The sequence below is a fragment of the Ips typographus genome, linkage group LG2 (genome assembly GCF_016097725.1).
Source record: "Ips typographus isolate SLU linkage group LG2, UJ_Ityp_2.0, whole genome shotgun sequence".
Classification (NCBI taxonomy): domain Eukaryota; kingdom Metazoa; phylum Arthropoda; class Insecta; order Coleoptera; family Curculionidae; genus Ips; species Ips typographus.
This window is the reverse complement of record NC_138423.1, coordinates 10,793,946-10,805,156: the sequence shown is the minus strand read 5'-3', so window position 1 is coordinate 10,805,156 and position 11,211 is coordinate 10,793,946. Positions and strand designations below refer to the sequence as shown.

Sequence of the window (11,211 nt, the reverse complement as noted above, 5' to 3'; positions counted from 1 at the left end):
AATACATAATTGTTACTAAAACTGAAGTGCCAAATGAGGATGTGGAAGGCGAAAAGCTGGAAAGAGTTCGGAGCTATGACTACTTGGGAACAAGTGTTAATTGTTCTGTGGACTATTTTTCAGAAATAAAGATTTGCCTTGAGAAAGCCCGTGCATCCTTCACGAGGATCCTTCTGTATGGTGTGGAGGTTTGGACCCTGAACGTATATTGCGAGCGAAAATTGGAAGCCTTCGAGATGTGGACAAATCGTAGGAAGTTGAGAATACCATGGACAGAACATGTTACAAACGTAGAGACCCTAAGAAAAACGGAGAAGGGCATGGAGATCCTACATGAAGTTAAAAAGAGAAAACTGCAATATTGGGTGTTGTTACTAGATAGTGAAAATTATATTTTTATCTCTCAAATGAGGGAGGGAAATTTTATTTTCTATAGGGATAATCACACTATAAATGCAACTTACCAGAAAAATACTACCTATACAATATAAATAAAGCAACATTGACTTTCAAAACTTATTTATTTATTAATCTCGTTCATAAAAAGTGTGGTCCTATAAAATATAAAAATTAGTTTTTTCTAACAAAATTCACATATACGCGTAAATGTTAAAGTAAAGGCGAATTCACGTTCACACTTGAGACTTCTCTGTTGTAAAAAGTCGTATAACACTATAACATAGATATGCGTAGAAATTATTAAAGCAACAAATGGAGTTTCTCTTGGTACGCGGAACGTCTGTCGCACTGATGTCATGAAATGTGCCAAGTAAAATTTTTTTAAACAATGAACACTGCCCTTCACTATACATATAAACATAACATTCATTTCAAAAAACAATAAAACAATTTAGGTTTAATTGCGACAGATTTCCGGCCGACGCCGCTAAATTTTTATTCATTACCACTTGTCAGTCGATTGTCAACTTCAATCAAGAGTAAAAACGTACCGATTTCTACATCAAAAGTTGAAATCGTACATACTTTTACGTCACGTAGAAGTACGCCGTATTACGAACTTCTATGTTGCGCCGTTCCACGCACTACTGAAAACTGCCTCATATAACTACATGCAATTTAACTTTTTACGTGTGCGACTTTTTACGACAATGACTTTGTAAGTACGAACGTGAATCCGCCTTAAGTAAGGAAATTATATGTAACTAAGGGAAAACCTCATATCCGGTCTGCTTGGCAGCTAAGGGTTTATTCACATAATCCGACTGCTTTTCGTCCCTCAATGTTTGATTATAATTATAACCGATATCATGCGATCTAACTGGATATGTCAGTTGGTTGCCTTTATCCCAAGAAAACAAATCCTGGAAACAACTGTAGTGTAATAAATTTTCAATTTCAAGTGAAATTGAAACAAACCTTAGTCCGGTGATTATAGCTTAGCATGGTAGTTTTCCTGAACGGGTTAGAAAATTGCAGATTGACGTCAAGCAAAACTTTCTTGTACAAATCCAGGGCAAACCTAATTTTTGTTGATCTATCCGAAACACTGTCAACTGCGTACAAAACTCCACACACTATAAACATTTCCCCTACTTTACGATGATCCAGACTGATATTCCAGGCGTATTGTGGTGTCATCTTATCGATATCCACCTAAATTAAGAAAAAAGTTTGAAGGAGTTTCATAATTATGATAATATCTGACCTTCATGACTGCAGTGTTATTGGAATCAGGCACGTCAAATATGAGCCACAAACCATTCTCATCCACGCAAAAATCGACGTAATTATATTGACCTGAATAAAGTTTTGAAGTACGGTTCATATCACCTGGTAAGTCCAAAGAAATGGTGTTTTTGGTGGCTAAATTGTACCGTAGAATTCGTTTGGTGCCTTTCACGTTGTAGAAGAACGATCCGTTGAATACAACGTGGGAATTGCCACTAAAGGGATGATCGAGTCGGTAGACACTATAAGAAAATTATAACTGCAGATGGAAAGTTTAAGGAATTTATTTTTTAAGAATTTGCCAAGAGTTTCAGAAGAACTTCAGATAAGAAAATGATGAAGAAAAGGCTAATAAGTGCAGCAAGTTTGAATGAAATGTATTTAAAATTGAGGCATTGGAATTTGGAAATTTTCAACTTTTTCAAATGCAAAGTCATACTTTTTAATTTATTTTGGATATCTACATGATATTTTAAGCATAAAGAGCCATCTATTTTGTTCTAATTAAGGCAAGTATATATTTTTTTCACCTAAGAGTGGCCAACAAGGTTTCCTGACCTGAACCCTTTCGCAATTAAACATCCAAGTAAATATTTAACATTGCTACTATCAAAGCGAAAAATACATGCGATTTTCAACGTCTAATATTGTTTATATTTCTCCGGTTTGTGAATATTTCGTTAATAAAAATGAATTGAAACACTTTTTCAGCTGGGAGGGTGAAAATTATGGAAGTTGCAAAAAGCCTAAATTTTTGGCTTTTAAGATAGTTTGTTCAGGCTAGCAACAAGAAAATGATAGTCAAAACCTTGACAATTAACCTGACAGTCCAAGTATAAGTTTAATTTAGTTGTACAAACACAGTTTTTATGATGTATGCTTGAAATTTCATGTTTACTTTGTAGCAAGTATTTATTCAAAACAGACAAAAGAAGCTTATTCTTCGAAAATTACTGGAAATTTAAGGACGGATAAATTCACAATTTCTAGAGCATATAAAGAAAAGAAAATTTATTGGAAAGTAGTAGTCCATATTCTTTCAGTGGAGTCGCAAGAGTACGAAAGGAAGGAAATGACAAACAGTCTTCTCCGCAATACTTTATTATGACCTTAGATGGTAAGGTCTGCTCAACAAGTTTCGGTCACATAAATGACCATCTTCAGGAGCTCAAATCAGTCGGTCAATGTGACTACTGTCTTTTTACAAGGGGAGAGACAGAGAGACCCATGTTATACCGAATTAGTGAATTTAACATAGTTCAATAGGCGAAGAAAGCTCATTATGGAGAAAAAACTAACTCTAGCACATTAAATTAAAAACAAAAAACAAAAAACTTAAACTAGACCCATTTTAAGGGCTGGGTGAGACCCTATGGGGAAAAAGAGTTTAAAACTTATACACCATCCGCAGAAGAGGCGATCAAACAGGAAAACAAAGGTTTTCCTGTTTAAATAGAAAATTTATTGTTTTCCGCAAATTCCTCGTGAAGAAAATTCTCTAACGATCTCTCACATTTTATACTTACTTTGAAGGTTCATTTTTTCTATATGCTGTTTTGTTCCTAAACTCAATCAGCTCATTTGAACTGGTCTCGTTAGTAACCCAAATATAATTGGATGGAGCATCTGGATGGGCGTCTGTCATCCAACAGCCATAAGTATAATCGGAAAATCGGTTGTATACAGGTTTACCAACGGCGTACAGCACACAATCTACAATACTAATTCTGGCAAAATTATTTCCAAAATAAATTCAAAACGTACCCGTAGCTCTAGTAAGATTCACCATGGAATACTTGGTATCTCCATATGGTCTGACCTCCCATCTGCTGATCAAATCAATTAGGCTCACACCTCCAGGACTGCATTTAACGTCTTTCGATTCGCATTCAGGGCAAGGTCTTTGGGGTTCGCATAAATCCTCAAGGGCAACGTTGTCTGGAGGTTGAACCCCAAAAATGGTAGGTTTGTGTACAGGTCTAGTGGCTTGCGACTCCCTTGGATCTATTTCTAAACCAAAAAAACATATTTAATGAACCAGAGAGTACCAATAAATTGAAAAGAAAACCTACCATATAATTTAAATTCACCTCTAGTCATTTGCAGCTCATTTTTGCTGATGCAATAGTACAGGTACTGCATATCATGGTGGGTAACTCGGGATATGTTCAATTGCATTCGGGATTTGTAATGGTATTTTATCTTGGAGTTATCTATACGGAATTTGTCTCCACTTTCTAACAGTCTACCATCAGATCTTTCCCAATATCTGCCAGATATCAATTCAGTATAATGGTGGTCAACTAAGTCAGTACGTTACCTGATTGGTTCTGGAAAAGCTTCTGTCTCGCATTCCAAAACAGCTGTAGAGCCATTTGCCACACCAACCATTTGATTTTGGATGGTGATTAGTGGGGGGACTGTAAGAGTATGTAAGAAGATTATTTTATTGCATAAAAATTTACATTTACACTACGAACTGAAAACTTTTTTTCCTATCTGTCAAATAAAATATAGCAGGAAAAACCAACTACTTAATTTTTAAAAAATTTCACACATTTTCAAATAACTCGCGATCCACTTAGTTTCTTGCTAAAATCAAGTATTCGAGGGGTGCCAAATTTGATTATCTACTCAATTTTAAGCCAGCTTATAGGGAGCGCCATCTACAACAAATCATTTGCTTTGAAATCGCTCTTAACTTTTTTCTGGTAAAGCGAAATGACAACTGAAGTCCGACTATCTGTTTTACAATCTTTTCCTAACAAAAATGTATACTTGTTTGCATCCCTAAGATCAAAGGTTTTGGAGATAATCGCAATTAAAGTATTGTTACGATTTTCCCGTGGGTTCACACAAAGTCAATTTAACTCAACAATTAATAAATTTATTTACACTTCAAAACACTCCGTACAATAATTAACACAGCTACTAAAAACACTACTACAATTCCACAATTACTTCGCTATTTAAACTTTACCGCGTTCCCAAATACACTACTACACTACGGTTGACACCGCGTCTTTTATATTCGCAAACCACGTTCTAGAATGACCGCGAAACGCTTCGCGGGTTGCCTTGACCATTCAAGAATTTTCCAGGTAGCGCTTCCTAACTGTGGCCTACTTTAATACGCGCCCGGCCAGATATTGCGGCGCATCGGTTTCATCCCGAAGCGAGCGCCCGTTAAGAAGTATCGAGCATAGTAGGCCCAGACCGTAACACTGCCCCCCTCTTAAAGCTGATCGTCCCGATCCGCTTCATCTAATCCCTGGTATTTCTTGAGTCTGTCCAGATGGACAATTTTCATCTTGGCTTTGGGGCTGCGTTGGTCTCTGTACACGACGTCGTTTAACCTTTTTACCACATTGTAAGGTCCCTCCCAAACAGGTGTTAATTTCGGTGATTTGCCTTTCTTCCTCTGAGGGTTAAACAACCAAACTTTATCATCCTTCTGGAACCCTCCCGAATTGGCCCTCAGATCATAACGAGCTTTCATCTTATCGCTAGCTAGATTCAAACTTTCCCTGACCAGATCATGGATGTTCAGTAATCTGTCTTGCAACTCGTCAACGTAGTTCTCAATGTTCGTGCTTTGGCCTGTTGGAGATCCGAACACCACATCACATGGAAGTCGCAGTTCTCGACCAAACAGAACTTTAGATGGTGACTGTCCCGTTGAGTTGTGGACTGCTGCTCTATAAGCCATCAAGAAGAGCGGAATATGCTGGTCCCAATCTTTCTGATGCTGATCAACAACCTTTGAGAGATGTTGCTCTATGGTCTTATTAAATCTCTCGACCATGCCATCCGACTGAGGATGAAGCGGCGTTGTTCGGGTCTTCCTAATGCCTAGCAGGTCACAGAGCCTCTGAAAGAGCTTGGACTCAAAGTTTCGTCCCTGATCAGAGTGTAACTCCAACGGCACACCAAATCTACTGAAGACATTTTCGACGAGAATATCAGCGACTGTGCTGGCTTCTTGATTTGGAATCGCAAACACCTCAGGCCATTTGCTAAAGTAATCCATGGCAACAAGAATGTACTTGTTGCCTCTGTTGGACTCCGGAAAAGGCCCAGCGACGTCTATGGCTAAACGTTCGAACGGCAATCCTACGTTGTACTGCTTCATAGGTCCCCGGGATCTCGTCTGTGGTCCGTGGCTAGCTGCACAAATGGAACATTGTCGACACCATGATTTCACGTCTTGGCAGTAGTTCACCCAGTAAAAGCGTTGCCGGATTTTGTCCAAAGTCTTATTTACTCCCAAATGAGCACCAGTCTTTCGATTGTGCATTTCCTCCAGTACGTGGTCGACCCTTCCTCTGGGAACTACCAGCTGCTTCCTTATCTCTTTTCCACAAGCGAGTCCCACTGAGCCCAAAGTGCTTTAAACGTCAGGCCTTTGCTAGAGATTTCTTGCCATGTTGGTCTTGGCTCGCTTTGTTCCTTTCTCAACAACAATGGGCCTATGTCGCTGTCTTCTAGTTGATCCTTCCTAATCTCATCGGGACTCCATTCATCATCGGTCTTCAGCTGAACCATTCTGATGGACACAACTCCTTCACGTTGTTCCGTTTTCTGGCAATGTTTGCAATCTTCGGCGCAAGGTCTTCTTGATAGAGCATCTGCGTTATTATGCAGCTTTCCGGGTCGATGCTTGATGTTGAAATTATACTGCTGGAGTTTTTCAAGCCATCTTGCTACTTGTCCTTCCGGTTGTTTCATTCCGAGGAGCCACTTGAGTGCCGCATGGTCAGTCCTTATCAAAAATTCCTGTCCGTACAAGTACTTGTGAAAGTGATCGACTGATTTTACTATTGCCAGTAGCTCTTTTCTCGTTACACAGTAGTTCCGTTCTGCTTTGGTAAGTTTCCTACTGAAGTATTCTATAACATGTTCTTCTCCGTTTTGGATTTGAGACAATACAGCTCCAATACCAGAATTACTGGCATCTGTGTCTAAAATGAACTTTCCTTTTGGTTGTGGATAACTGAGGATGGGACTGGAGCAAAGTGATGCCTTTAACCTTCTGAACGCCTGATCACATTGGGTATTCCAACAGTAGGGTGTTTTGTCCTCAGTAAGTTGATGTAGCGGAGCTGCGATGTTGGCAAATCCTTCCACAAACCGTCTGTAGTAGGTGGCAAGTCCTAGAAAGCTTCTGAGTTCGTGTTTATCCTTTGGTACTGGCCATTCTCTAATTGCTTGGATCTTCTTGTCGTCCGTCTGGATTCCGTCGACCGACACCACATGCCCAAGGAATTCGACTTGCTTTTGGAAGAACCTACACTTTTTGGCGTTCAATCGGAGATGGGCACCACCTATTCTAGCAAATACTTCTTGCAAGTTGTCCAGATGTTCTTCAAAAGTTTTTCCCATCACCATGATATCGTCCAGATAAACCAAGCAAGTCTTCCAGTTAAGGCCACGAAGCACAATTTCCATTAGTCTTTCAAACGTAGCAGGAGCATTACAAAGTCCGAAGGGCATCACATTGAATTGGTACAGCCCATTTCCAGCAGAAAAAGCAGTCTTCTCCTTATCTTGCTCCTCAATGCCAACTTGCCAGTACCCACTCTTCAAATCTAAAGTAGAAAACCAACAGGATCCTGCCAAAGTCGTCAGTGTGTCGTCGATACGGGGAAGTGGATAGCTGTCCTTTTTGGTCACGTCATTCAGTTTTCGGTAATCTACACAAAATCTGCTTGATCCATCTTTCTTAGTGACCAGAACAACAGGTGATGACCAAGGGCTGCAGGATTCTTCTATAACTCCGTCGTCAAGCATCCTGTCCACTAATTCCTGCACTTCCTGTTGTTTGGCTATTGGTAGTCTCCTAGGTGGTTGTCTGATCGGTTGTGCATTGCCGGTGTTAATTCGGTGTTTTACAATGGTAGTTTTTCCCATATTGTTCGGTGTTCCAAATATGCTACCATGGTCCAAAATCAGTTTCCAAGCCTTCTTCAGTTGTGGTGTTGACAGATGTTTCCAGGTCTTTTCAAGTTCATTTAAGAGCTTGTTTTCCCCCAACTGCTCCTCCTGTTCTGGTAACCCATCGCAATTGGTTATTTTGACTACAGGCTCGAATACCGCAATAATTTCGGCTTTGTTGATTTTGACGTCGTCTGGAAAAATGTTTGCAACTCTTATTGGGACTTCACTTCCTCCATTTACAAGTGATTTCCCAATGAGGCATCTTCCTGGTCGGTCCGGGTTCCGTACAAGTCCAACACAGCTCCCAGAATTCTGCTCCAATTGTCCAATGATTATTTGCTCGGAATTGCCGCTTATTTTTACTGTCTGAGATGCCAAAACATTAATGGGTGACTCATAGCGGTGATTGGTTGACAGGATGAACTCTTCACTTCCAAACCTTAGGATATTTTGCTCGGGATTAAAAGAAAATCCATGTTGACGAATCAGGTCCATTCCCAGAATAAATTCATCTTCAATATCTGCTACTAACACGGTGTGGTAAAACGTAATCCTTCCAAGGCAAATCTTGACTGTTATTTCTCCTAAAACTTTAGCCGATTCTCCAGTCACAGTGCGCAGGAGAATACTTCTTCGTAAAGGCTTAACTTGACTTTTATCCACAAGGTTTGAGCGGATCAAAGATACTGCCGCACCGGTATCCAAAGTAAAAGTAACGTTCATCGCATCCACCTTTCCATCTACGTTCAGGCTTCCCATTGATCTACCCAGGCTTCTGATGGAGATAATTCTGGGGGCTTTGTCTTCGCTAGTCAACATTCGCCCCGTAATGTTGACTAGTGGGAGTTTTCCTGGTCCCTTCTGGATGGTTGTACGTCCCTCGTTGGAGAGCGGGACGGTATCCTTACTCGACAATCTCGTTTAATGTGTCCCGTACGTCCGCATCGATAACACTCCACTCTAGTGATCGGGCGTGACCGTTCTACCTGTGTGGACTGGCCATTTGCTAATGCTGCCATTTGTTGCACTATTTGGCCGAACATTGATTCAATTCTATTCATTGGTGTAGCAGCATGATCGGCTGGCGGTTCTCTCTCCTCTTGAATAGTCACGGCCCTGATCCTTGGCTTTAAGTCATTGCACGCAGCTTCAACTTCCAGCGCTCGAACCAGTAATTCGCTGCTGTTGCTTCCTTTGAACATCTTCAGCATTTTCTTTACTTCCAGATCTCGAATCCCATCTACAAAATACTGTGCCACAAGTTCTTCTTCGATTTCATCCGGGACGGCTGGGTAAGCCAGATGCACAAGGCGACGAATTTCGGCCTCAAACTCTTGTAAATTTTCACCAGTTTTCTGCAGTCTTGCCTTTAATTGTGTTTGGTACACTCCTTTCCTATGCTGATCCCCATAACGTCGTTCTAATGCAGCTACTAATGCGTCATAGTTGCTTTGTTGGGCGATAGGCAGAGTCTGTAACAGCTCCAATGCAGGTCCTCGTAATGCCACCACCAGTGCTACAGCCTTTTCCTCGTTACTCCATCTATTTGCATTTGCAGCGGCCTCAAATTGGTGTTGGTACGTTGCCCATGAAGTTTGACCGTCGTATGTGGGAGGCTTGATCTTGTTGAGCCCGTTTCCGGTGATCACTGTAGAGCTGGGTCCTCTGCTGTCAATTTTCTGCTCTAAGTCGCGTAGCTTTATCTCAACATCGTTCTGAATTTTATTAATGTCGTCCCGAACATCATTAATGTCTTCCCGAACATCCTTTAATTTTTTCTCAACATCACACTCCATCTTTTTAAGACTATGGGTTACATACTCTTGGATTTCTGTTTTGGTCCCCGCTAGAACGTTCAATACTTCTTCGTTACGTTTTTCTTGCCGCTCTCTATCTTCTTGACGCATTTCCATATCTTGTTGTCTCATTCTTTCTTTTTCTTCCTTCTCTTGTTGTCGAATCCTTTCTTGTTCTTCCTTCTCTTGTTGTCGAATCCTTTCTTGTTCTTGTCGAATCCTTTCTTGTTCTTCCTTGTCTTGTTGTCGAATCCTTTCTTGTTCTTCCTTGTCTTGTTGTCGAATCCTTTCTTGTTTTTCCTTGTCTTGTTGTCGTTCTTCTTTGTCTTGTTTAAGCATTGCCATAATAGCTTCAAATTGGGCCTCCATGTTTGCACTTTGACGTCTTGTTATTGGCATAAAATAAATTTAACACACCACTGTTTCGAAAATCTCTAGTCCGGTTCTGAACACAAGTCTCTAACCCGAAGTTTAGTTCCAATTTACGTCGCACTAAAGTCTGATCCCACTTCTGACACCAATTGTTACGATTTTCCCGTGGGTTCACACAAAGTCAATTTAACTCAACAATTAATAAATTTATTTACACTTCAAAACACTCCGTACAATAATTAACACAGCTACTAAAAACACTACTACAATTCCACAATTACTTCGCTATTTAAACTTTACCGCGTTCCCAAATACACTACTACACTACGGTTGACACCGCGTCTTTTATATTCGCAAACCACGTTCTAGAATGACCGCGAAACGCTTCGCGGGTTGCCTTGACCATTCAAGAATTTTCCAGGTAGCGCTTCCTAACTGTGGCCTACTTTAATACGCGCCCGGCCAGATATTGCGGCGCATCGGTTTCATCCCGAAGCGAGCGCCCGTTAAGAAGTATCGAGCATAGTAGGCCCAGACCGTAACAGTATTTAGTTCCATACATGATTGCAATTAGTAATCTTCGTGAAGGATGAAGCCTTAACTCATAGACCATAGGGCCTAGGTATTACAACAACAAAGTGTACTGGTACTGGTATACATAAACGTTTTATTTTATGTTTCTAGAGATAAATGCTAATACAAATTAATAATTCGAATCTTATTTTACTATTTCAGATTCCACCTGGCAACCTTGTTGCGTCTATCGACCAAACTGCTACAACCTTGTTGAAAAGCGAACCAGCCCCATTTCTTGGTGATGCCGACTTCCTCAGATGGGTTTCGCCACGACGGTTCTTCTTACACCCCTTCTTCACCTGACGTCTTTAAGAAGTCGAACTGAAGAAGCATTTCTACACGGGCTCAGGTTGATTTTGAAGACGTATATAGGCCCAAGTAGCGATGTGCTAAGAGATCACGCAAAGGACAAAGTCTGAAGAAGCTAATACGCGATGAAGTTAGAAAATATCGAATAGAAAATATAGTGACAGGAGAAGGCACTCCGATGAAATGAAGCTTAGGTGAAGCTTGTGGTGAAGTTTCCACTTAGATGATGGTGCCCAAAGGAGGGTACAATGAGCAATTACAATACGTGAATTTCGGTTAATAAGGAAGGCAATAAGATAGACGCAACAGCAAGGTTGTAAGGTGATCTGTAAAAAGGTAATGTAACATTTGTGTTGTTTTAAATAATACCAAAGTGTTTCGGGCGAACACTTATCAGAGGGGGGCATGTATCATAATTGCATTATGTTCCCTATGCGCATTCTTCCCCAATACTGAACAATTGTAAACAAAAGCGGAGAATTGGGGTCACCAGATAGATATTTAAGCGGCAGCGAAGAACGTACTCATCACT

At 40.5% G+C, this 11,211-nt stretch overlaps 1 protein-coding gene across 2 annotated transcripts in view; it reads right to left on the bottom strand.

Annotated features, from left to right (window-relative positions):
- Positions 1 to 502: 502 nt before the first annotated feature.
- The window catches only part of LOC145725097 (uncharacterized), a 40,027-nt gene continuing 29,318 nt past the window's right edge, over positions 503 to 11,211 (bottom strand). For both annotated transcript variants that reach the window (XM_081973695.1, XM_081973697.1), the window contains exons 11-18: positions 4,010 to 4,109; positions 3,762 to 3,958; positions 3,454 to 3,699; positions 3,216 to 3,402; positions 1,667 to 1,931; positions 1,378 to 1,614; positions 1,145 to 1,322; positions 503 to 618 (exon numbers count right to left, since the gene is read on the bottom strand). In XM_081973695.1, the coding sequence (XP_081829821.1) occupies positions 1,164 to 1,322; positions 1,378 to 1,614; positions 1,667 to 1,931; positions 3,216 to 3,402; positions 3,454 to 3,699; positions 3,762 to 3,958; positions 4,010 to 4,109 (1,391 nt within the window). In that variant the 3' untranslated portion in view covers positions 503 to 618; positions 1,145 to 1,163. The remainder of the gene's footprint in view (positions 619 to 1,144; positions 1,323 to 1,377; positions 1,615 to 1,666; positions 1,932 to 3,215; positions 3,403 to 3,453; positions 3,700 to 3,761; positions 3,959 to 4,009; positions 4,110 to 11,211) is intronic.